This window comes from Acanthochromis polyacanthus, chromosome 19 (genome assembly GCF_021347895.1).
Source record: "Acanthochromis polyacanthus isolate Apoly-LR-REF ecotype Palm Island chromosome 19, KAUST_Apoly_ChrSc, whole genome shotgun sequence".
NCBI classification, from domain to species: Eukaryota; Metazoa; Chordata; class Actinopteri; family Pomacentridae; genus Acanthochromis; species Acanthochromis polyacanthus.
The window spans coordinates 27,685,688-27,713,154 of record NC_067131.1 but is presented as its reverse complement, the minus strand read 5'-3'; the positions used below and the strand labels follow the sequence as shown (position 1 = coordinate 27,713,154).

The window sequence follows — 27,467 nt, the reverse complement described above, 5'->3', positions numbered from 1 at the left end:
CTTTTCCACCACCATGGAGGAGTGTTGGTGCACTCTTCTCGATAAAATAAGTTCAGTTTAGCCACATTAGATGGTTTATGAGCACAAATTGCGCTTTTAAGGTCTTACCACAGTCAGAGTGGACAGATTCAACAAGACTGGCAGTAACCATATGCAGTACGGCTGGTAAAAGTTACCCCGATTCTCAAATGAAGGGGGCAATTACTTTTTCTCATAGGGCAACGTGGGGTGGACAGCATAGTTCCTTCAATAAATTAAATCATCATGCAAAAACAGCATTTTGTGTTTTCTTGGGTGATCTGTGTCTTACATTAAAATGTGTTTGGTGATTTCAGCAAGACAAATATGCAAAAAAAGAAGATTTACAGGGGTTGGCAAAAAATCTCTGATTATCAAAGTTCTGATGATGCAGAAGTCAGCTGGTGATATTTTCTGAACCACATGCAGTTGCATGTCACACTACAACAAAAAAACAACATATAGAATATTTTTATTTATGAAATATTTGGTCACAAAAATGAAAATGAAGCATTTTTCAACAAGCATCCATAACTGATCAAGCAGGTGTAACAAGCTGTACCACAAAAATAAATATCGCCAAGCAACATAATCCAGTTAGAACAGAGCTCTGTTTGGTAAAGGTACTCAAAATGTAACCATCCATCCATCCATCCAATCACAGGGCTACATATGCAGATAAACAATCACTCTCACATTCACACCTACAGACAATGTAGAATCACCAATAAACCTCATTATGTTTTTGGACTGTTTAAGTTGAGTCGTAGGGCAACACAATGAGCTGCATGTGTGATGAAAGTGACTGAAACAAAATTATGTGCTTTTATTGAAAGTATTTTCTTAGTTTTATTTGGAGACCCATTTTGAAACTCCCAAACACTGTTCTATATGGATTAGGCACAAATAAAATCCATTTCTCATAGTAGCATTTATCTCAAAACACAAGAATCATAGTGCAGGACAGTAATATCATTACTGAGAGTAAATGTATACATCTGCTTTGTCAAAATCATTTTTCAGAAAGAGTAATTCACATTCATAGAACACAGTGTGCAAAACAATTCAGTTCTAGCCTTTTACACATGTATAATCATACACCAAAAGCCGAACCAGCAAAAAAGTAAATAAAGGAAACACTTCTGCACCAGAGAGGCTCTGATCTGTTCAAGCACTCAACAAATGTAGTGAAACATACAATTGGCACATAACTGCACAAAATTACAGAAACAAAGAGACGATTAGCGAAGCGACTAGAAATAGTAGCAGAAATTTCCTTTTGCTTTAACCTTTTGATGCACTACATGGGTCAAAAGTGACCCAATCCAGTGGAAAATGCGTATCCTGACCCCCACTGTGCACCCAAGGGTTAAAAGAGTAACATACAGATGTCCTGTGATCCCAAAATATTTAACTGATGCTTAAAGTTGAAATCTGCTGAATATTAACACAGTTTAAAGCAGTACATGCTTAGCTATCAGAAACCCTGCCTCAAAAAGATTACATTTATCTACAAGTAATTGAAAACTGTAGAGACAAAAACCTTTAAGAGATGGTTGTCAGAGGCTACATTAGATATGTTATTAGGAGGGTTTCACCATACTGTGTTTTCTTTTCTTTCTGCATTACAGTATTGCAAACGGTATTATAATCCATAGGAGCATTTTGGTAGATTTTAGGTAAGTGGTAATGCCTATGATTGGCATAGTTTTTGCTTCTTCAGTTAAAGCCCAACATGGCTCTACAGAAAACTCCCACCCAGACTGAAGGGGATAAACTTCTGTGCCTGTTGAGCTCCAATTTCAGCCACATACAGAGCCCCAGTCTTCAGGTCCAGGTCCACCAGGTGGGGCTTCACCTCATCGGCCAGCTGAATCACGCTGACCACGCTGCACTGGCCGATCAAGCCCACTGGCGGTGCATCCAGCAGTGAAATCTGATTGGTGTTGAGCTGGACAACAACAAAGTACTTCTTGTCTGGGGTCAGGCGGACAGAGTAGGGTGCATCCTCGGTGAAGCAGCTCCCCCACGTCCCCAGCCAGTCCCCGGTGATGGAGTTAAACACCTGGATCCTCTTGTTGCCCCGGTCAGCCACCCACACTCTCTGAGCACTGTCCACTGTCACACTGTGGGGGATGTAGAACTGAGCCATGCCCTGTCCCTTCTCCCCGTGCACCCACAACACCTGCTGGTCTGTGGACAGCTTGATGAGCCGGTTGTTCATCCCTCCATCACCATCCACGATGTACATCTCCCCAGAGTCGTGAACAAAGATTTCAGCTGGCTGGTCGAATTGCAGAGGGTCCAACGCAGAGCCTGCTTTCCCAGGTGTACCAAGCACCTGACACACGCGAGAACATATTCAACACCAAGCAACACACTGTTTTCTAATCCTAGGTATCACAGGAAATGTGTAAAAGCAAACCTAGCTTGTAGAACCCACCACTGCTACCAAATCTAATCCTGGAGGAAGCACTCACCTGCAGAAGTTTCCCTGACGGTGAGTACTGTTTGATGCAGTGGCCGTTGGGGCCGTTTCCCACATCTGTGATCCACACTGTGGGGTTTAATGAGGCTGTGTCTGCTAAAAACATCCCATGAGGCATCTCCAGGGTGGTTGTGTTCCAAGACATAAGGAAATCTCCATCTGTGGTGAACACCAGGACTTTGGGCACATTGTCACCTGGCAAGCAAAGGCAGCACTGATAAAGTACACAATTATATAACACAAACGACACGTGCAGATATGAGTCAACATCAGGCACCATACTCTAGAACTATTTTCATTTCTAGTTGTTGACAGTAATGTAACTCTTAATCAGCTGATGCAGTGAGGAATAAATGAGAGGATATTAAAAGAAAGCAGAACTTAACCCACAAAAGATGCTGTAGAAATACCAAAATAAGTTTCTAGGCAAACATTTGGTGGCCTGTTGTGATCTAGCAAGTTCAGGATACTTTTGCCTCACTATATGAATGTTTGGAAAACGAAACACGTGTACAGCTTCTCAGAGTGACTGGAGCGTCATTATTCACCACAGAAACCACAATGGAGACTGGATACATATTCAACATGGCGTAAAGGACACAGACAAACCTGCCATGCTGTTCACTTTACTGAGTTCATCAGACATCTAATTGGTGACTTCACTGCAGTAGCTTATTCATAGTAGAGACAAAAGATACATAAAATATACATGTCTCTAAACACATACAGAAATGTATGTTCTATGTGTTCTGTTCTGTTTTAATGAAGCATTTTAACAGCACATCTTTGCATATCGTCACCTTTCTAAAATAATGACCCAAGTCATTTTTTTTGACAAAAGTCACTGTTTTGCCTAAATCCTCTCTTCATGAGGCCGGCCACATCTGGTAAAATCATCTACATCCTCAGTGGAACAGATGACATGATTCTGTAGTGATTCTGACCCCTGTAGTATAACAGCCTAGATCAGGGTTCAATGTGGCGTGGTTCAGTTTGTGTTTCTGAAAAACCTGAAAAAATTACTTGGGTCAATATTTCAACCCTGTGAGATCCAAATACAGAATTTTTTTAGCAAATATATACAAACCCAAATATGGAAAAAAAAATGAGCGGAAAAAATATTGAAAATATTGAAATGAGTGAAAAAACTCCTCCTAATCGTTGTGCAGGTCTGATCTGCAACTACAGGAAGCGTTTGGTTGAGGTTATTGCTGCCAAAGGAGGGTCAATCAGTTATTAAATTTAAAGGTTCACATACTTTTTCCACCCTGCACTTTGAATATTTACCTGTTGTGTTCAATAAAAACATGAAAACCTATACATTTTTTGTGCTGTACTATTTAAGCAGACTGTGTTTGTCTAGTTATATGACTTAGATGAAGATCAGAACATATTTTATGACCAATGTATGCAGAGATCCATGTAATCCCAAAGGGTTCACATACTTTTTCTTGCAACTGTATGTATGTATGTACATAACCCAAATATAGAAAAAAAAATAGCAAAATAAAATAAAACTGATGTATTTTTGCAACAGTGGGTTTTACAGGGTTAAGAGGGTGTTGATATGCAAGAAAAACTTCTCCATCCATAAAGCTGTTATGAATTTTAATATATTCTGTACCAGTGTTTATAACAATAGGTGCATATGTGCTTAAGAATTGTCAACATAAAAATAAACCGAATTCCACTAATTTGCACAGAAGCGGATGCTTCAAGGATCTGTAAAGCGTTGTGTCCTTAACGCATGCGCATTTACAAGGAACAACAAAACAATTATGCCACAAACGAAATATAGCGGAAATGCAGATTTGCCTCAGGTGCAGTTCGTGTATTTACCTCTCTGAGCCACATAGACCACCCCAGCGTACTGGTTGACAGCTACTGCGAACACCAACCCGCCGAACAGCTCCGGGTTCTTGGGCCAGCTCAGGTCCAGCTTGTACAGCGGTCTGCCCAGCAGCTGGTAGTCACGTCTGAGGCTGGAGCTGCCGGGCTGCTGGCTGCCGATGGTGCCGTACAGCAGCATCATGAGCACGACTAGGGACACCATGCTGGAAGCTATCAACCACGTATGTCCTCTCTTTTTCAGGAGCATCAGTTCAGGTTCCTGCTGCAGGTTCTCTGCTGGTTCACTGACGTCAGAGTGTTCCTAAAGCCGAGGACCGACGGAGGTCATGTACCGTCTGTTGACAGCCAGCTGAGGAACAGACAGGTTTATATCCTGTCTGTGGAGCTGGAGTGAGGTGAAAAGCCTCTGATTATAATATGCAAGTCAAAGCCATTGGATACATGAAATACGGAAGTCACTTCCTCTTCCTGAGCGAAAACAAAATAAAGCGGCAACATGGAGAGGACTTACACGCACACCATTTCCGCTAAAAGATCACAATAAAACAATGACTAAGACATCAAAGTCCACATATCTGATGGGTTAATATTGTTTAACCCTCCTGTCGTCCTTCGGGTCAGATTGACCCGTTTTAAAAAATGTGGAAAATATATTTTTTTCTCAGTGAAAACTTCCGCATTTTCAAAAAATGTTTAGGAAATTTTTGAAAAATTTTTTGGTGGGGAAAAAAACAGATTAAGAAAATTCAGAAAAAAAATCAACCAAAATCCAGTGAATTTCGCTGTCAAATTTGGGGATTTTTTTATTTAAAAAAATACAACTTTTGAGGGAAGCTTTTCAGGAATTTTCTTCCTGAAGATTTTGCAAATTTTTATAAATTTGGGGAAATTTTTTCAGAAATTTTGGACTTTTTTCAGACAAGGCAACAACATTTTTTGGTAAGGACAACATGAGGGTTAAGGAAAACTTTGTGTAGCAAAACTTCTAATGCTGTTGGTTTTTTTTTTCAAATATAGTTTTTTGTTTTAGGTTAAGCCATTGCTATAGAGCAGGGGTGTCAAAAATGAAGCCCGCGGGCCAAAACCGGTCCTCCAGAGGATCCAAACTGCCCTAGAAGATTTTGTAAAGTGTGAAAATTACAGAGAAAACATTAACTGCAAATTGTAAATTTTTGTAACTATAAATCTAAAATAATTTCTACATCTTAACAAGTTGTTCTGATCATTAAATAAAATACTATATTGATCATTGCTCCTTTGTAATTCTGTGTCTCATTTTTGTAATATTTTGTCCTGTTTTGTTTGTTGTCTATTTTTGTCTGTATATTTTGTATGCATTTTTGTCACATATTTTCAGCATCTTTTCTTTTTGTCTCACTTTTGTCTTTGTCTATTTTTTGTCATTTTGTTTACTTTTCTGGTAATTTTGTGTCTCGTTTCTGTCCATTTGGTGTCACTTTGTAACTTTTTTGTCTATTTTCTTGTATGTTTTGTTTCTGTTTTCGTGGCGTTTGTCATTTTGTGTCTCATTTTTGGAATATTTTGTCTTCTTTTTCCAGTTTGTTGTCTTTTTTGTCTGACTTTTGTCATTTGTCTCATGTTTTTGTTGTTTTTTTTACCATTTTGATCATACATCATTGCGTTTTTGTTGTTTTGTGTCTCATGTTTATAATATTTTGTCTTCTTTTTGGTTGTTTTTTGTCATTCTGATTATGCATCATTGTTATTTTATTTTGTGTCTCATTTTTGGATAGACTATGACAAGTTGTTTTTATCACAAGGTAAAACATTAGATTGCTCAATGTTCTTTTGAGTCTCATTTTTTGAATATTTTGTCGTTTTTGTTGTTAGTTGTATTTTTTGTCTGACTTTTGTTATTTGTCCCATGTTTTTGTTGTTTTGTGTTTTTCTTTTCATCAGCCCGGCAGCAGCGTCGCTAACGGACTGGAGAGTAAAATAACAACAGCAAGCGTGAGGAAAAGCCCACAGTTGAGCGGCAAGTGTGGAGGTATAGAACACCTGGCACAGTGTGGAAAGCAGGAGTTCATAATGCAAACTGCTGTTTTTTAATCACCTGTTGAAAATTAAGAAAAGGAATGACATAAAAAAGAACCTCCAAACCTTTGGCCTCACGTAGATCAGGTGTGTTTGTTTACAGTATTTCTAAGCTTCTGTTGAAGAGCAGCGAGGGGACTTCGTTCTAAATATTGGCAGCCATCGACTATGTGCTGAAAATAAGGCTGCTGCATTGAGCAGTCAAGCCAAGAGCAGGGTCAAATGCTAAAGAAGAGGAAGCTGGCACTGGAGACACCTAGGGGAAGCTTCCTCCTCTGCGTCCTCACCCCAACCCACCTTCATGCCAAACCTCCATGACATAGGTCAAGATCAATAATGCAGTTTAAAGAGGATGGATTGTAAATAGAGACGATGGATCCTGCCTGTCAGTTTGCTCATGACAGATTTTTGATGAGTCGCAAAAACAGTCGAGGTGCAACAGTATTGATAGATAGATAGAGAGATAGATAGATACTTTATTAATCCTGAGGTAAATTCAGTGGAGCTTAAACCTTAACTGGTTTGTTTCACTGACAAGACTGCTGGAAAAAAATGCATGTAAAAGAAAAACTGGATTGTATATAAATATATACACTTACAATCCAGACTAAACAATGGGAAGCAAGACCAAATTTGTGCAAAAAAAAATTATCATAGCTTCATGGGCACAGGAAAAAAAAACATGATTATTATATAATAAAGAATCGCTCATCAGAATAGATCTTTACTGTTATTATCAGGAGCTGCACAGTGGAGTAGTGGTTAGCACTTTTGCTTTGGAGCAAGAACATCCCTGGTTCAAATCCCAGCCTGAGTCTGGGATCTTTCTGCATGGAGTTTGCATGTTCTCCCTGTGCATGCGTGGGTTTTCTCCGGGCACTCCGGCTTCCTCCCGCAATCCAAAAATATGCTGAGGTTAATTGATCACTCTAAATTGAATGTAGGTGTGAATGTGAGTGTCTGTATATGTAGCCCTGTAATAGACTGGTGACCTGTCCAGGGTGTCCCCTGCATTCGCCCGAGTCAGCTGGGATAGACTCCAGCGCCCCCGCGACCCTAGTGAGGATAAAGCGGTGTATAGAGAATGGATGGATGGATGAATGTTATCAGGTATCTATCAGTGATAATTTTTAAAATTTAAATTTAAAATGTAATAATAATAATCATAATAATAATAATAATAATAATAATTGTTCTTTTTGTCTCACTTGTGTTTTTGTCTATTTCATCTACTCATTTTTGCAATATTTTGACTTTTTTGTTGTTTTTCTGTCTGACTTTTGCCATTTTGATCATAAAGTAAAATACTATATTACTTAGTTCCAGAAACCTATGACTTAACATTTGGTGCCTTTGTAGATATACTGTGATCTGTAATTGTATTGTGTAAGCAATAAACTGAGGCATAATGTTGTTGAAATTCAACTTATTTTACGTAAGACATTTCAGGTTGTTCATAATGTTTGGTAAAAATGATAATTCACGTTTTCAGAATGTACATTTTTGCACTAAAACAAAGGGAAAAAATTGAGTTGTTGTTATTCATAGGTTACAATTTAACTAGTGTGGCCCACTTCAAATGAAACTGGGCTGAATGTGGCCCCTGAATTAGACACGATAATTGGAAGCTGGATATATGAATGTAGATGTTTCTACTTCCGGTTACTTGACCCTCCAAGAACGGACTCCGGAGCGGCAGTGACGTCACGACGTGTTGACGCCGCTTTGGCCGTGTAGTCGAGGCGTCGGTAATTTTCTTGTAAATATATTTGTCAAGATTTTTTCCTCACAGTGCGAATGACAGTCCGCGAGGGACATCGACACATTTCATGTAGTATAAACCATCGAAGAATCCACTCCATGGAGGTCGTAGACAGCCCGCTCAACCTCGTAAGTTTGCTTCTTGGTGTTGCAATAGCAGGCTAACGTTACTGTAGCTAGGAGGCTGCATAGGTGAGCTACATTAGCTAGCCTCCACTGGGAGTTAGCCTCTAACCGCTGTGTTTGCTGTAATAGGGTGGCACGCTACACAACTGTTTGGTTGTGTCCTCGACAGAATGTACATGAAGACGCTTTGTTATGCTGTTATACCTAATGTTTAGACAGACAGTAAACAGTGAAGGTGGATGTGTTAACGTTACGAGCCCTTTTAAAATCACACATTACACGGTGCTTTGCATAGGACTAAAACAGACAAATCTTAAGGTTTCTGAACGGACAAAAGAGTCCAGAAAACACTTCAGTAAAATCGGGAAAGGCCCTTAGATTAAAGTATATTTGCTAAAAAGATCTAAAAGAAGTCAGTGACTAAATGAATTTTGTCAGGCTATTTATTCCAACTGTTGTGTGAGTGGAGAAGTCAGAAATATCATGAGTAGAAATGCCACAGAGAGACTCACAAATAATTAATACGATCTTAAAATCAATTCTAAAACTACTGGCAGTCGGTGTAAAGATCCTAAAACAGGAGTCAGTGCATTCTAGTTAAAAGCCTGGTGATGGAGGCTTGTATTCTCTGAAGACAATCAGTAGGTTTTTGGTGTGAACATGTAAAATAACTGTTATAACAAGCAAGATGTATTACAATTAAGGCGTGTAAATTGATCGGTGTGTCTTTGAAAGCTAAACCAGATAGGAAGCTGCTAAAAGGACAAGTTCACAGTGTGCTGCCTAAAACTGAAAGCCAACAGCATGATTCCTTGCAACATGGTAAAATGTTTCAATCGAGAACATACGAAACCACAAACTCTAGAGCAGAAGTGTCAAACTCATTTGAGTTCAGCGGTCACATTCAGCCCAGTTTTGATCAAAATGACAAATAAACAAGAAGAAGACAAAATATTAAAAAACAAGACACAAAGCGACAAAAGCGAGAAACAAATCGACAAAAAATAGACGAATGACGCAAGCAAGACAAGAAACAGAAAACGACAAAAATGAGAAACAAAGCAACAAAAGCAGGAGACAATAAACAAAAACAAGACAAAATATTCCAAAAATGAGACACAAAGTGACAAAAGAACAATTAATAATTTTACTTTATGATCAGAACAACTTGTTGAGGTCTGGAAAATGTTTTAGATCTATAGTTGTATAAATTTGCAGTTAATGTCTTCTCTGTAATTTTTACTTTTACAACATCTTCCAGGGCCAAATTGGACCCTGTGGAGGACCGTTTTGATGAACAAGCAGATGTAGCAAATGAAGGGATGGAAAGAGAAATGCTTAGGTTCTCCTTTATTGAACCTTTTACACACAAACACTCTGTCCACATTTCTACCTCTTTTCAGGCTCACCAGCAGTGCAGGAAGGCGGACCGTTTGGTAGCTGCTGGGAAGTACAAAGAGGCCATCTCCTGCCATGGAAAAGCAGCAGGTAGCCTTTGTGACACCACCACTACACCCGCTCCATGTTTGGCCATCTAGCGTGTGATGTGGATTTATTTATCACAAATACATGTAAACCTGCTTATTCAAGCAATTGCTTAATGTCCTAATAAGGTTGCAGTAGTGCAGTGCCTAAAATCTGGCAGGTATAGGAAATAATTTCAGTTATGTTTTCATCAAATATCAGAACTTATTGTTGTCATCTGAGCTGTTTTGGGTGTACTGGCTCACTGGTGGTAGCTGACAGAAAGACTACAGTGTCTCAGAGAACCACTTCCTTGCTGCTGTGCTGAAGAGAAAAACCAGCCAAACTGACAACGCTTCTAATGGAGAATGAGATACAACAGCAGACAACCACCCTGGGCTCCACTCCTGTCAGAAATGTGAGGCTGCAGAGGGCATATAAAATGTGACCTGCTCTGAGTATTCTCCATTTATGCTCAGACTGCAGATGGTAGGCTCACAGTTTGCCATCAACAGCATGAATCCATGGATCCAACCTGCCATGTGTCACCAGTCCAGACTACTGCTTAGTGTGATGGTATGACGAGTCCTTCTGTATCAGTCAGTGTTTCAATACCACACCCTGTCTGCTGACAATGCAAACCCCTGTGTGGTTTCCTGAATGCTACTTTTAGCAGGATAATCCACCATGTTGACAAGAAAAAGTTGTTTCAAACCGGTTTCGTGGGCTTGACCATGAGTTCAGAGGCTTCCCCAGTCAGCCGATGGGAATCCAGAAGAACGACTTTTGGGACGTGGTAGAGGAGACTTGTGAAGCTGACAAATCTGCAGAAATGATGCAATTAAAACTAGAAAAGCACTCGGAGAGCGCATACCTCCGCCATGCCGTTTGTCTGTCCGTGTGTGTGTCCGTCAGTGTGTGTGTGTCTGTTTGTTTGTCTGGCGGCCAACTCTCAATTGTCCTTCGACCTTCAAAAAATTCCTGGATCCAGACGGTGATTCGGATCACCTCCAAAATCTAATCGATTCTTACTCTTGCTCTTCCGGACATCCTGTAAAAATTTGGTGAAAATCCGTCCATGACTTTTTGAGTTATGCTGTTAACAGACAAACAGACAGACAGACAGACACACACACACACACACACACACACACACACACACACACACACACACACACACACACACACACACAGACGGACAAACAAACAAACTCCGGTGATTACATAACCTCCTGGCGGAGATAAGTCAACATGGAGACGAATCTGAAACAAATGCTTTAACCTTTTCAAGGGTACTCATTGAAATATACATACTTTATACATATATATACTTTAAAAATTCAAACTTTGTTGGAAGACATAAGACTTCTTTACTTTTGTGACATTTTTCAAAACTTCTAATTTTCTTTAAAGTTATTTTTTGGCCTTTTGTTGGCTTTATTAGCTAGACATAGTTGAGAGGCACACAGGAAAGTAGGGAGAAGAATGGAGGGAAGACATGCAGTAAAGGGCTGTGAGCGGGAATCAAACCCAGGACTGTCGCCTGTTCGTGGGTCACCTGCTCAACCAGTTGAGCTATCTGGTGGCCCTAAAATGTTAAATTTTCATGTTAAATTCAACGTCAATAAAGTTACCATATATGGTTCCTTGCCCATTAGTGATTAAAAAAAAAAACATTCTAAGAAATGTATGTATAATCGCTTACCACAACTACTCTACCGTAAAATATGAGTTTCGTCAACTAACCATAGTTAGTTTTGATGTTTCAACCAAAAATATGGAAGAGGACCAAACCGCAAGTCCGTCTTTGTCCAACTTTGGAGAAAAGAGAAAGTTTGATACGTTCCAGGCCTCTGCTGATTGGTCAAACGCCACGATGTCATGTTCTGTAATGTAGAGTAATCTTCGAAGATTGGCTGGATGAAAAGCACATGCTTCTCAGCCTCAGAGAGGCAGATAGTTAATGTGTGTGGAAGTTACCAAATATGATCACTTACCCAATAGTGGGTTAAACATTTAGTGAAGGTTTGCAGGAATGCGTGTTTGACTCCACACGTTTATCAAAGTTCAGCTGGTAGTCAACAATCATACATAGGTTTTTACCAAAAGATTTTTATTTATAGCTAATGAGAGAAGATTTTGAAGATGTTCTTAGTGACTTGATATGGATTAAAAGCTGAACTTCAGTGTGATTGCTGTTATGTGAAGGAAATTCTAAGCATCCTGTTGATAGTTTTAGCCTCATGTCATTCAAAACACAGAAGACGGCTCAGCGCTGTGTCTGACAAAAGTCTGATTACATCTAATGAGTTTCTTTTTCAACCAGCTCCAGAAGTTGCGTACATTTTTCCATATCGTACCTTGTTTATGGTAGCTGGGATCTCAGTAGTTTGTTGGTACACCAGGATCTTTAGAATAGGCTGAACTGAGGCCACTTCACATTATAATGACAAGTAAAGATGATCTAATATGCTGAAGACTTCTTGTCTATTTTGGGAGGTACATTGTCAAGGGGAACACAAGAAGAAACAAGTGTAGGGAATATAAAATAGCATCAATGAAATCACAGAGAGATGACAGACTGTGGATGTAGTTTACTGGACAGATGTGTGGCAGAAAGGTATTCTACAGCTGTTATCACCTTTCCTTCTGCTGTCCTATTCCCAGAGCTTCTGACCGATGCAATGAAGACAACAGACTGTGAGCAGGTGAGACATTTTCATAGTTTCATGAAGTGGTGAAACTCTTGTGTCCGGGTTGACTAAGACTAAAGAGCTGTTTAACACCACCTTCAGCTGCTGTAGGCCCTCTGGAGCCTGAAACTCGAGAGAGAAGTAGAACAGCAGCCTTAAATGATATCAAAGACAGAATATCAGTATTAGATGTAACTTTGTGGAAAAACATGCATAGTAATCTCTGTTAAAGACTCAGTTGTTGTATTTACGTATGTATCCAGGAAGCAGAAACACTTGTGATCATACATGACCAGATATGCAAACATTTAACACAAGTAAAAGTGCTAATACTTTAGGAAAATCTAACCATGGCACTGTTGGAACTACACAGATGTATTTAAGAATTACAGGATGCACTGTAGTGGGCCCATAGACTGTATAATTTATTGATTTTATGTATTCTGTATTCTACAGTCTGAGTGGGCCACAAGCTGGATGAGAGCGCTTTAGCTTCAGTCCAGTAGAAACATTAGAGCAACATGGCGCCTCGGCCACAAACTTTCTCAGTTATTACACAAACGCTTCAGCAAAAAGTATTTCTGAAAGCATTTGAGGCGAGAAATAAGCAGCTGAATCTGTCCTCGTTTTGGTTCAGTGATGACTAGACGTTTAATGAATATTTTGCGATACGTTGGACATCCACTGCCTGCACTGAATTTGCATAAAATAGAAGTCAAGTCTAATTTATGTAAATGGGCTCTGAAGAGACGCGCCGGAACGCAACCAGCATGCAATGCATTTCACAAAGACAATCAATGGAATGCTAGAAATTGACGATCCTGTGGACACATTAACTACAACAGTCCTGGTACCGGCTAATGGTGTAGCCATCCCATAATAGACCACTTTTCAAGACATTAAAAGTGCTTGAGTTTGCAGAAAGTCTTAAAATGTTGAGTATAATCACTATAATGGCACTTTGAGTTTGCAGTAATCTGTGAATGTAGTAAACATGAAAAATGCAGATCAATAGAAATGGAACAAACATTTTCGTTGTTTGAGTTTCATACACTTCTATTCATCCATTCAATTGTCAACCAACATTTTGCTTATTGTGTCAGATATTGCTATTTGGCAAAAATGTGAGTAATTAATTACAAAGCCTGTATTTAATTAGATCAGTTTGTTTTAATTGTGTCCCAGCACTAATTATAATGTAATAACAGATTAAATCTAATCTAAGAGCAGCTGATCAAAAGTTCAATTAACTAACATGCCAGTTTATTTCTGACTCAACCTGAGGGTGGCTGACATGTATTTTCATTCATAATTAATTCAATTGCTTTTTTTTTGTTGTTGAGTTATTTGAGTTTATTTCATTTTATTAAATTTTATTTCTTTTTCTTCCTATATTTGTTTAATTAATTAATAGGGAGGTATCTTGGATAAGCCCACTTTGGGGGTTTTTCACCTCTCCAGCACTTTCTTGCATTTTTTTGTCAATGCCAATGTAACTGTTTTTATTTTATGGTGCAAATAAATAAAACTAATACAATATTTAGCCACATCTGATTAAATGTAAGCACACCTGTCTGAGGTGAACAAAAGTGCACGGTGCACACATGTCTGTATTTACTCACAGAGCAACAGCAGTAAGTTCATTTAAGTTGGTAATAATTGAATTATTCTGACATGGAGAACGGACCAGTCAGGATCTAACAGTAGGTCACTGAAATGGTCTTCACTTCAGACTGGTGACATTTGGACACTTTGATCAGCTGCTATTAGTTTAGTTTTAGTTTATTCCATTATTATGTTTTATACATGGCTTGGTGTGTTGTCTAGTCCCATGTAAATGACAAATATCATGTGTACAGGCTGTCCAGCGTCGTGTTTGCTCTGAAGCCAGCAGTGGGGCTTGTGTCAGTGTTGTAGTAGAGAGTGATAGCTGGTGTTGGTGCTCTGTCTGCAGGCTCGTCTGTCCATGGAGCTGCAGAGGGACAGTCATATCAAACAGCAGCAGCTGATCCAAGAACGCTGGAAGAGGGAAGCTCGACGTGAGGCAACGAGGGCCCGATCCGCTGCGATGCAGCCCTCCGCTGTCCCAGGCCTCCTGGTCCATACTCAGTCCACCGGACACCCCGGTCTCTCAGCTGCAGAGAGTGGAGGCGTCAGGGAGAGAGAGTACGACACCTTACTCTACCAGCTTCAGACTCGGCAGACTGGAGGCTGCCAGCCTTTGACTCCCCAGTACCCCGGATCAAAGACCACCAAAGATGACAAAACTCGCTTGGAAGAGCAACAGACCACCATTGAGGACCTGCGGCGCCTGGTCGATCACCTGATGAACGAGAATCAGCAGCTGGTGGCCGAGAACGAGCGGCTACGGTCGGAGAACGCCAGGCTGCAGTCCGAGGCGGCGGACTTTGTGGAGCGCTCAGAGCTCTGGGTGCTCCCACAGTCGGCCGCTGCCATGCCAACGGGGGGTGGGCAGGAGAGGAAGAGCACAGGGAAGGGGAAGGAGATTGCAATCCCTCAGCTGCCACCACTGGAAATGCCAGCTCAGGAAGATCTGTGTCTAGATGACCTGCCGCCTCTGGAGCTGCCAGAGGACATCCAGAATGAACTACAGGAGCTACTGGACAGGGATAAACTGTGATTAGACAGATATTATCACACACACACACACCACACACACATCTACACAAATATGGCTTTTGAGTTGAGCTGCCATGACTGATGAGACTCCAGCTCAGGTTGTAGGTGGACAGACCGATCACCCCCAAACTGTGCACTAGTTAGAATCAGTCCGCCAGACAGTTCTGCTTCAAATGGTGCAATAAACCGACAGGAGGGAGAGGAGAGATCTGACCAGGCAGATTACCACTAATGCAAGACAGTGAAGGAACAGTTCATTCAGAAATGATGTCAATGGAGACATCAGTGAAGCCAGATGTTAGCAGTGAGCTCTGTATCAGCTGTCAGGAACATGTTCCTCATTCAGAGTCCACTTATCTGGGTTTTCAGGAGCTTTTAACCATGTCTTATGGTCTTCCGTGGTGTTTCCAAATCACTGAAATGCCCTGTTTGGCTCTTTTATTTCCACAAAAACTGAGCAGAAACCACCAGGTCCAGTTCATGATTAGTAGGTAGATGTTGAACTTTGCCTTTTGTGTGTTTGTATTTTACTGTTTGGACACAGCTAACTGTGTCCAAATGTAACTGAATAACTCTAGCAGCATCATTTCAATGTTCTGAAGCTCAACAATGGTGCGTTTGTGTCTGTGTCAACACAGTAGTAAGACAAAATGTTGTATGACACAGAAAGATAGCATCATGTGGGGGTCAGCCAGTACGGGAAAAAAGAATCAGTTTTCTCTGTTTAATTTATGAGAAATTATGTTCCATTGTCTTCATGTGAATCATTATATTTTTGATCATTTGTGTTATTCTAAAAGGGATTGTGTGTCCTGTCTTCTACTGGAACAGTGCCTGGAAATTCAGAGCATTTCTGAATGAAATCCGCTGAAGATGCCTCTAGTGGTAGTAGGCTGGAATAATCCTGGACTTTGGGCGCCGTCGTCAACTAGTTCAGCTTCAAAACACTCGATATGCTGCATGAGCTGTTCACCAATCAATTCAAGTTATCTCCTGTGAGTTGTGCCTGATTTGGTGCTCTGCCAGAACGTGTTCCTCGTGTCCCCAGAGAACGCATAAATGTAACCGACCTGCTGTTCCACTGATGGACAGACTGAAGCGATGCTTGACTGTGGCTGGTTCATGACTGAATGCTGACTTTTTGGATGAACTGCTCCTTTAAAGTCTGCAGCAACTCAACCATGTCCCAGTAGTGACAGAGGTACTGGTCTAACACTACCACACACACACACACATACACACACACGGATCTGGATCATGTGAGTGGAATTCAGTCACACGAGAGCATATTGCTGTTGTTGAGGAAAAACTACATTGCTGCGTTTTTTTATTTTCTCATAGCTGACTTAAATTAAAGGCTTTAATGATCTTTTGTGTGTGTAGTGCATTTTTAGGAGCAGTTCTTTGAAAGGTATCTGGAGCGCTAGAAGGATCAATCCACAGTTAGTTGGACTGTTCAGTGTTCCAGAAGGAACTACTGGTGGCTAGGAGTGTTGTGGTGTGAGTTAGGGTTCATCCAATCACCTGCCAAGTATCTTTTAGAAGTGCCTGCCCCTTTTCCAAATGCTTTCCAAGGACTACTTCCCCCATGCTCTTGCAGGTTGGTGTTTTTATCCAGTTCCACACAGAACAGGAAGTGAAACGAGTAAGAATGAAGCTGATAGAGCCTCGCAGACACATCCAGCCACTGCTTGTTCACACTGCAACCAACTAGTTGAATAAGTTGATGTATCTCAAAGGTTTGCACCAGTCGTGAGGTGTCCACATGGTGTCTTTCTCTCCATAGACGATGTAGATGTGATGGTAATGGAGCACTGATTTTCCTTTGCTCACTGTTCTACAACTCAAGTCTGATCTTCTACAGATGCTCTAAAGACTCCTAACTTGCTTGTAGAACTGAAGCAATTCGTCAGTTAAACTATGGTGGGAATTTAGACGGCATTTTGGACAACAGTTACAGTCACCATGGCGACATATCAAGCATGTTGTAAGATCATCATCATCATGTTCTGATCATGAATAGAAGTAGTAGCAGCACAGTGAGATCTCCAGAGTTCTGACGTTTGAAGCTGGTGATGGTCTTAAAATATTCATCTCGACCAGGGGTGTCAAACATGCAGCCCGCGGGCCAAAACCGGCCCTCCATAGGGTCCAATCTAGCCTGCTGGACGACTTTGTAAAGTGTAAAAGTTAAAGAGAAGACATTAGCGCAAATTTAAAATTTGCAAGACTGTAAATTTAAAATAATCTCTAGACAATGGCAAGTTGTGTTGATCAAAATGTAAATTACTATGTTGTTCAATATTCTTTTGTCATTTTGTGTCTCATTTTTGTAATATTTTGTCTGACTTTTTGTCGTTTTACGTTTCTTTTTTTGTCTCGCTTGTGCAAAACGAGTCATTTTGCAAAACACAAAATGACAAAAATAAGACAAAAAAGTCTTATTTTTGTCGTTTTGTGTATTGTTTTTGTCATTTTCTGTTATTTTTTTTGCCTTGCTTGTGTTGTTTGTAGGGTTGGACCTGAACATCCCCCCTCATCAGACGATAACATTATCTGGCTCGTCTGTTGTCTCCGTCTCCCCCCGATCCAAACATCTGAACATTTGTCATTAATTGGGGCCAAATATCTGGAGCTAAGACATTTCTATAGTTGTTTGTCCATTTTTTGTCATTTTGTGCCATTCATGTAATTCTTTGTCTTGTTTTTGCTTTTTGACCATTTTTTGTCAACTTGCAACTTTCTTTTTTCAAATTTTTTTGTCTGTTTTCTGTTTTGTTTGTCATCGTTTAATTTTTTGTCATTTTGTTTCTCACTTTTTAGACATTTTGTCGTTTTTTTTAAATTCCAGAAATGTGAACATTTTCAGAACGTACTTTTTTGCACTAAAACAAAGGAAAACATTTGGAGTTGTCGTAATTTATCGATTATTATGCTGTGATTTTACTGGGCTGAATGTGGAGCGAACCTGAACTAGAATGAGTTTGACACCTCTGATCCAGATCTTCTAAAGCTGCATTCATCGCTTTCATTCACTGAGGTGGTGTCAGTCGGACAGAAAAGGCCAGGAATAGCGACCAATTTATTAAGTTGTTCCAACAGAATGCAACTCCGTTAGCTTTTGGCTCACCTCCTCAGAAAAATGAGTTAATGATGATTTTGTGTCGGGTTGTCTGAACTTTTGCGGCTTTTCCTCAACCGAGCAACCGTCTGTAGCATTCTGGAGCCGTTAAACTGGCACCTAACCCAACGAAAATGTGATTTGCTAGTGAAATACGAGTACACGAAAACTTATTTCCTGTGTTGCTTGCAGTCTCAGCATGTGGCATGTGTTGGACTTCCAACAGTCTGTTTGCTGATTGGAGCAGTAATGATGCTGTGTTCACGACGTATGCAAGAAAGTCCTCCAACCATGTTCACCTTGAGCTTCTAGGTGTTCTCTGATTGACACAAAGGCTGTATCAAACCATGTTTACTTAACCCTCCTGTTGTCTTCATTTATGGGCACCAAAAAATATTGTTTCCTCATCTGGAAAAAATCCAAAAATTCAGCAAAGAATTCAACAAATTTCTGAAAATTTGCAAAACCTTCAGGAGGAAAATTACAATAATTCCTTCCAAGTTTTATTTTAAAAAAAAATCCTACAAATTTGGCAAGAAAAAGTTTTTAAAAATGAGTAAAAATCTTCAAAAAAAATCCTAAAAATATATATAAAGTGATTACATATCAGCAAAACTTCTATTTTCTTTAACAACATAATAATCCCTTGAAAGTTTTATTTTAAAAAAAATCCCCAAATGTGGCAAGAAAATTCTTGGAAATATTTTCAAAAAATGCGTAAAAATCTTTTAAAAATTCCTAAAAAAAATCTAAAATGATCACACATATATATCAGTAAAACTTGTAAGATTTTCTTTAAGGACGTTCACAGAAAAATCAACCAAAATCCAGCAAAATTCGCTGGATTTTGATTGATTTTTTTTGTGAATGTGCTTAAAGAAATATTTTAACATTTCTTTTTCCATTAAAAAACGTTCAAAAATGTCACAAAAGTGTTGAAAATGTGGACATCAGAAGTTCTACTGTGAAAATATATATTTTTCTTCCACATTTTCAAACATCAAAACGGGTCAATTTTGACCCGCAGGACGACACGAGGGTTAATGAATAAAGCTGAGTTTAAGATTTCTATCATTTGTGATCAAAGTTCTTCAGATCTTTGGCGTGACGTCATGCCTTGTTGCATGTTTGTTTTATTGTTGACATGTTTGATTTGCTCTGGAATATTTAACGTAGTTATGGAAGGAAAATGAGGAGCCACTGATGGTTCCATTCATGGCCTGTTGACCAGACATCAGGTTGGTTTTACTATCATTCACATAGGGCCGTGAATGCAGCATTCCATACAGACAGACACACCTGACACTGCTAAAGGGAGTCACTTCTCACAAAATAAAGCTGAATTTAGTGACTGGCCAGCTATCGTAAAGCACAGCGGCAGAAGCAGCTTCAATAACCCTCCAATAATCTACCTACACCGTGCCTTGGACAGCATTCTGCACCGTGGTGGCAGTCTCAGCTCTGGATCTTCAGATGGACACAATCAGTCGTCTGCTAACTCCTGTCTGACTTCTGAACACTCACTGACTGAAAAACAACAGCTCCAGAATCATCTCAGGTCTCCAGAGGGCTGCTCTCCTCTGGCTCCATCGACGAACCTTCTGTCAGGAGAATCATCCAATGCCGTTTCAGCCGCCATAGTTAGCTCCGTGATCGTCCACCCCGGCCTCACAGCTGCTTTGTGGTCCTGCTTTGTAGCAGAAGTGACCAGGCCAAATCAAAGCTGTGTGTTGTGTTTGAACAGATATCAAGCTCACTGTTTACAGCTTCCTTTATGTGAAGATTAGGAGGAGAAATTCTTCAGTTGGTGCCATTTACCTGCAGCAGAAGAGGACATGGTGTCATTAACCCTCCTGTCATCCTGCGGGTCAAAATTGACCCGTTTTAAAGTTTGAAAATGTGGGAAAAAACTATTTTCACAGTGAAACTTCTGATGTCCACATTTTCAACATTTTTGGGAAATTTTTACACCTTTTTTGGTGGGAAAAAAAGAAATGTAAAAAATGTTTCTTAAGAACATTCACAAAAAAATCAACCAAAATCCAGCAAAATTCGCTGGATTTTTTTTTTTTGTGAATGTTCTTAAAGAAAATATTAGAAGTTTTGCTGATATATCTGGAATCACTTTAGATGTTTTTAGGATTTTTTTTGGAAGATTTCTACTCATTTTTTGAAAATAATTACAAGAATTTTCTTGACAAATTTGGGGGATTTTTTTAAATAAAACTTTTAAGGGAAACCTTTAAGGAATTATTGGAATTTTCTGCCTGAAGGTTTTGCAAATTTTCAGAAAATTGGGGGATTTTTTTGCTGAAGTTTTGGAATTTTTTCAGACAAGGAAACAACTTTTTTGGTGGCCGTAAATGAGGACAAATAACTGACAAATTTATTTTTGTGAATGTTCTTTAAGAAACATTTTTATCTTTTTTACCATTTCTTTTTTGTCACCAAAAAATGTTCAAAGATTTCCCCAAAATCTTGAAAATGTGGACATCAGAAGTTTTACTGTGAAATCACATTTTCAAACTTTGAAACAGGTTAATTTGGCCCGCAGGATGACATGAGGGTTAAAGCAGGGCTGGCGGGATCCGAATCCGGATACCTCTGCAACGACCGAATATTCGGATATTCGGGTCCAGCCCCAGTTTAAAGATATGCATACAAGCCAGGATGTTTTTCCTCCTACAGCAGAATGACAGTGATGTCCAGCAAAGTAACACTAATGTAACATAGCATTTTTTTAACTCAAACACACTGAACAAAGTGTCTTTGTCAGTGACGCAGTGAAACTACATGAGGCGTTCATGGACACCAGGATAATGCAGTTTGTTTAATGGCAGCAGCTTTCGATTTGCTCTCAGAGCTCAGATGGTTTTAGACCTCCCCTCTCCTTCCTGTTCCTGTTCTCTCTCCTCAGATGAAGACTTGTTTGATGACTTTGTGATATTATGTGATTTAAAGTACTCATTTGGAGACTGGTGTGTTTTTATCCTACCGCCTGGAAGACAGAATACTGTGCTGTGTTCTCTGTGTATTACTGAACATGTGTGTTGTATGAGTGAGAAGTGACAGGGGTTTGACTGATATGGAGTGAAAAAGGCCAGTTCAGGTACCGCTACCTGCCTCCTGTAACTCATATTTACCCTCTGTATGTTTTAGATCACTTAATGCTACCATTCAATGGTATCTTATGGAGTAATAAAACATGTGATGGCCTGAAAATCACAAGCTGTTTGTGTTTTAGCAAGATCTTAAATCAGCAGGGTTGGTTTAGGGGCTTACATTTTTTTTTTGTTCAGTCCACTCACTGTCAAACATGAGCTGGGCAGGCCAAAATCGGCTCTCTGGAGGGTCCAGTCCGGCCACAGGAATTAATTTGTTAATTTGTACACTAAATTTCAAATAATTTCGAGACCATGACAAGTTGTTTTGATCATAAAATAAAATTGTTTATTGTTCTTGAATTTAATTCAATTCAATTAATGTTATTTACCATAATTTTTGGACTATAAGCCGCTACCTTTTTCTCACGCTTTGGACCCTGAGGCTTATACAAAGATGCGTCTAATGTGTAGATTTTTATGTGCGAGCTTCATGCCATCATTAAGTTTAGCCTCGTCACATCAGACCAATAAAATTACCAAACAGGTCACAGTGGACCATTGACACTGTTCAAATTAAATCAAACCCATTAAATTCTTCAGTCAGTCATTCTGTGCTTCATGCACACACCCTCATCATGGAAAACACAAAGAAATGCGTATGATGCAGCTGTTGCGCTAGCTTAGCGCGTTGGAGTTGGCAGCGTGGACTGACTCCATGTGTTTCACTGCCGTGTTGCAGGCACTGTTCTGGAAGAAAGTATGTATTTAATTACAAGTTAAATAAAATCTTTCTGTGTAAATATCTCATGTTACAACGTGGACACCTGCGACTTATATATGTACAAAACCTTTTTTCTTTTTAAATATAGTGGGTGTGGCTTATATTCCGGTGCGCTCAATAGTTCGGAAATTATGGTATATAGTGCCAATTACAGTCAAATTGTCTAAAGATGCTTTACAGAACCCATATGCTGTCATCCAAAGTATCACAAAAATGTCATAGTTTAGTGAGTTGTTCAAAATGTGTAAAAAAAAAAAGTCATAGTTTACTATGTCATCCAAAAAAATGTCATAGTTTGGCCTTTAGTCCACAAAACGTTGTTCTGTCCCGTCTGTCTGAAGTAGGTCAGTAGCAACACAAAAACAGCCCAAATGCTGGTTTCCAGAGGAGTAGATGAGTATTTATTTGAAAGAGTAAGTTTAAAACAGCACAACATGTGAGGAGGTTAAAAGTAAATGGGTGTTAGTAAAATAAAAATAAAGAAACAGAACTAAAAGCGAACTTCATGTTGACATTGATGGGCATTCCAACCAGGAACAAAGTAAAAGATCATCAATACGAAAAAAAACCTCCTCCTGTTCACCTCTTAAAAATAAAAACACACCGCAGTAGCACCCTAAACTAAAACTACCAATGGGTTCTATGTTTTCCTTTCTGAACAATTCAAAGGTCCCTCTCTATCTCCCCACACATCACCAACCACTGGAGCAGATCTCCAAAGTTCTGCTGAAGCTCATCTTCCCTCAGAAGTGCTGCCAGATGAAGGAGCCTTTTGAGAGGCAGCTGGCATCATGATTGGACGGTACTTTGGTCTGATCCAGTCCAGTTTCAGCTCCAGAGACGGCAGGTGGGACGAGTCAATGGAGGCCGGGTAGACGAAGGCATGCAGATGAGTACAATGTTGTCGTCCAAAATGTCACTGAAACTGCAGCATGTTCTCGTCATTTTGTGTCTCATTTTTGTCATATTCTGTTTCATTTTTGTTGTTCTTTTGTCATGTTGTGTCTCATTTTTGGAATAGACTATGACAAGTTTTTTTTTTCATAAAATATTAGATTGCTCATTGTTCTTTTGAGTCTCATTTTTGAAATATTTTGTCTGAAACCCTTCTAGAGGGTCAGAAGGCGGCTATATTTGCATCCAGTAAGGAGAGTTTAATCAGGTTGGGTTCTCTGTCACATGGAGAAAATCGATCAGTTTTTCTGATCTCTCTGTTCATCACATTTACATGGATATAAATACATCACATATCGTTAGAATATGGTGGAAAAGGTTCATTGCTCAAAGTAAAAATATACACTACCGTTCAACCGTCAGGGCTCACTTAGAAATGCCCTTATTTTGAAAGAAAAGCAGTTTATTTCAATGAAGGTCACATTAAATGAATCAGAAATTCAGTGTAGACATAGTTAATGTGGTAAATGACTATTCTAGCTGGAAACAGCTGATTTTTAATGGAATATCTCCATAGGGGTACAGAGGAACATTTCCAGCAACCATCACTCCTGTGTTCTAATGCTACATTGTGTTAGCTAATGGTGTTGAAAGGCTCATTGATGATTAGAAAACCCTTGTACAGTTATGTTAGCACATGGATAAAAGTGTGAGTTTTCATTTAAAACATGAAATTGTCTGGGTGTTTGACATCCCTGTTCTCCTACAACAGAACACAACCGGGCCACCAGAGGGTCCAATCTGGCCCGCTGGATGACTTTGTAAAGTGTAAAAATTACAGAAAAGACATTTAATGTCCATTACACATTTGTAAAATGTAAATTTTAAATAATTTCTAGACCATGACGAGTGGTTTTGATTAGAAACTACAGGGTGTCCCAAAAATCTGACATCATTTCGCAGGCCAATAATTTTGTCAATTCTTGTTAAAACAACCTCAATTTTTCACAGAATGTATAGAAACAGATCAAGATTTTATATTTAATGTTTTGTCTTTGTTCTGTTTTCAGGTTGAGCCATGCCGTTCACTCCCAAAGAGAAGCCATACTGCGTCTTGGAATATGTTCACAGAGTCACACAGGACTGCAGCGTGACGTGTGACAGCCAGTGCACATGTTGAACACGTATGAAGTCCATCTCATAATAAACTTATAATGTTCAACACCTAAACTGTTCAATTTCACTGAGCTAGACTTAGTAGTTCTCAAGATAATTGCTTTAAAAATGATGTCCCTGTACTACATTGTCCAGATAGCTGTGATTAAATGTTTTCTTTGTAGATAAACTGATCTGAGAGTTGTAATGTGTAAATGATCGACTGAGGCAGAATGTTGTTGAAACTGAACTTATTCTTCTTTAGAAATTTCAGGCTGTTCAAAATGTTTTGTAAAAAGATAGTTCATTAAATTTGAACATTCTTGCACTAAAACAAAGGGAAGAAGTTGGAGTTGGGGTTATTTATGGGTGATTGGTTATTCTGCTGTGGTTTTACTTCAGATCACACTGGGCCGTATGTGACCCCTGAACTAAAAGCTATTTGACACTCATCCCCCAGAATATCAAAATTTTCACCAGACCTGATGTGTGTGCAAAGTCTGACGCGTTTGAGCATTTTTTGGCCTTTGAAAGTCCAAATGAAAAGAAAGAAAAACAAGTCCTCTCATTCCAGGAGGGTTCTCGCAGCGCTCTGTGGAGCTCGGACCCTAATAACACAACAGACCACTTTATTCGACAGCCTTTATTTCATTGCTTTCACAATTCAGCAATCCACACACCAGACTGTTCCCCACACAGATCAAACAGGCCCATCCACACAGCTCTGGGTGGGAACACGAAGCTTTGGTATCATTAGTCAGTTATGAAAATGAACATAGGACATGTGCAAGTTTGGCTTGTTGTGTTCACTGGGCCTGTTTACCCAGACCTGTGATAAAAGTCAGAAACACACCGACACATCAGGGGTTTCTGCCAGAGAAACACCATAAATGGACCCTTTGACTCTCTCTCCTCAACAGAGCAACCTTTGAGGGAGCTTTCTGCAGCCTGTGAGCAGTGTAGCGCTGTACAACATGTTACACTCCAAAACGCAATAAGTAGCTGTTAATATTAGCATCCGGAATGGTTTGGCCCATCCCGTGTGCTCCATCCTCCGACAGGAAAGTACGTTACAAAATGAGATGACAAGCAACAACAGCATTGATAAAAAAGGTCTGGGAGGAGGTATATGTGCAAAACAGGTGGATACGATACAAAACACTACAGATTACACACAAAAACAACATTTTAAAAAAAGCCCATCTTCACCGAGTAAGAAATGCAGTGAGAACTTTACAACCAGGGTGCAATCAGGACACACAGTCGTATAAAAATGCACGAGTAAAAAGCAGAAAATTAAGAAATTCTCATTAATAGTGAGTAGGTGTTGACGGCCTTCACAAAGGCTGAAGCAGTTTCTCACAGAAACCTGAAAGAATCCTTCTTTCATTCATTTGGTTCCCACTTTCCTTCCTCTCTCTCTCATCTGTCGATGCCAGAGTAAGGTGTAGTGTTCATCTGCTGCTGTTTGAGAGTCACACTGTTTCTGTTTGAAAGAAGGCAGCTTTCATCATGTATTAAAAAGAACACGTTACTGTATCTGCTGCAACCACCGTTACTTGAAGAGAGCAGGCTAACCTGCTGTCTCAAGGCTCATTTCCACGTGTGATTCGTTCAATCAGCTCTGATGTAAGGGACAAACGTTCAGGTCGTAGCTCTTACTGTTAGCGCTGGGGCAGGGAATGTTACGAGTGTCTGAACCTACACGCTAAAAATAGTCTACATGTATAAGTTAACAGACTCAACACTACCGTCAGAGGGCCGACGAGGAACGAAAATACCTGAACAGCAACAGGAGGAACTGTGCTGCATTTGAAAAGGAGGATGCTATAACGGAGCTTTAAGCTAAAAGAAAACAACTAAATGAATAATAAAATAAAACATCTGCTCACTTAGAAGCCATTCATAAAGCAAGTTTTGGTTTGTCAAGTTATGTCAAGTTTGTAGCTCCAAATGCTCACAAATCTCTAGAAGCTCATTCCACTTTTAGTCCATGCATAGAAACTTTTTGGTTTAATTTCGGTTCACTATGAAGCTCAGTCCAGCTGAGGGGAACTATGGAGCTGTGATTCTTTGAAAGATCTTTGAACATTACCCACAGCTATCTGATCCACTGCTAAACTGTCCCTCCAAAGTAAGACTGTACATTTCTGTGAACAGGAGGCACTGATTTTCCTTGAGCTGTATTAGCAACACGCTAAAGCACAGCAGCATGTAGCATTAACTAACTAAACGCCGTCTGTTTCAGCACATTTCTAACCAAAGCTTGCTAACTGTGGCCACTATCAGACCTGCAGGAACAAGAGTACAGCTGGAAAATCTACTGTCAGGTGTGCTGCTAATGCTGCCATCAAATTTGACTTCATAAAGCACGTTTACCAAAAAAATCTGAGTTTTAATGAAGAGTTGTACTTCTAACTCTTTGCCAAGGCACTAAAAAGTAAAGAAACAATCTATCAAGTGTGTTTTTGTACTAGATTTCCATCTGATAAACCTACTGGGACACTATAGATGAGGCTAAACAGACAAGGCGAAGAGTCACATTGGAAGAGAATGAACAAGAACTAAAGGGATTTTTCTCAACCTGGCAACCCAAAAGTTGTTCTTATTAATGGTTTACAACTGTGCTGTAAGGCAGCAGTAAATGAAAGTAACTTGTATGAAATGAAACCAAATGCTGACTACATTAGAAAGACTAAACGTACATAAAACATCTGCAACCCTAATGAAAGTTTGATGAAACAGACACACGCTCCAATCCTACCAACCCAAAGAAAATGATTAAAGTTCTCTGAGAGCAAAGTCTCCAAGAGCCACTGGTTTCGGATGAATCAGGTAATAAATATGTCAGCAGAAAGGTTGTCATCAAAAAGTTCAGCAGAGTGAAAAGTCAGAGCTGGAAAACAAGCTGACGTTACCATCCACCAATCAGTGTGTGTGTGTGTGTGTGTGTGTGTGTGTGTGTGTGTGTGTGTGTGTCAGCAGCAGTCTCTTCACAGTCCGTAGTTTACAGAGCTCAGTGCTGGTCTCTTCTTGCCTTTAATCTTCAGTGATCCATAACGAGCCTGGTGACAAAATCAAAGCATACATTCAGCAGTGTGTCCAGAGTATGGAGGGACCTTCCTGTCTACATTCAGAAGCTCAGTCTCTCAGTCTGAGATCAGTAAACGTTCATTCTACGTTCAGATTCTGTGAGGATTTTCCTTTAACCCTCGTGTCGTCCTGCGGGTCGTTTTAAAGTTTGAAAATGTGGGAAAAATGCATATATTTTTACAGGGAAAACTTCTACATTTCCAACATTTTTGTGAAATTTTTG

The 27,467-nt window shown here is 39.7% G+C and overlaps 3 protein-coding genes across 4 annotated transcripts in view; 1 reads left to right on the top strand and 2 right to left on the bottom strand.

The window, feature by feature from the left end:
- Positions 1-473: 473 nt before the first annotated feature.
- On the bottom strand, positions 474-4,852 carry LOC110955478 (NHL repeat-containing protein 3). The gene is made up of 3 exons (XM_022200491.2): positions 4,346-4,852; positions 2,499-2,701; positions 474-2,359 (listed from the first exon to the last, which is right to left on the bottom strand). The coding sequence occupies exons 1-3, from the start codon at positions 4,602-4,604 to the stop codon at positions 1,760-1,762; spliced, it is 1,062 nt and encodes a 353-aa protein (XP_022056183.2). The 5' UTR covers positions 4,605-4,852; the 3' UTR covers positions 474-1,759.
- Positions 4,853-8,110: 3,258 nt separating this feature from the next.
- Positions 8,111-16,465, top strand: nrbf2b (nuclear receptor binding factor 2b). Its single transcript, XM_022200490.2, has 4 exons — positions 8,111-8,302; positions 9,703-9,787; positions 12,431-12,471; positions 14,411-16,465. Exons 1-4 carry the CDS (start codon positions 8,210-8,212, stop codon positions 15,095-15,097), a joined length of 906 nt encoding a protein of 301 aa, XP_022056182.1. The 5' UTR covers positions 8,111-8,209; the 3' UTR covers positions 15,098-16,465.
- An 8,314-nt stretch (positions 16,466-24,779) lies between these two features.
- reep3b (receptor accessory protein 3b) overlaps positions 24,780-27,467 on the bottom strand; it is a 45,274-nt gene continuing 42,586 nt past the window's right edge. For both annotated transcript variants that reach the window (XM_051939840.1, XM_022200489.2), the window contains exon 8: positions 24,780-27,216. In XM_051939840.1, coding sequence (XP_051795800.1) covers positions 27,145-27,216 — 72 coding nt within the window. In that variant the 3' untranslated portion in view covers positions 24,780-27,144. The remainder of the gene's footprint in view (positions 27,217-27,467) is intronic.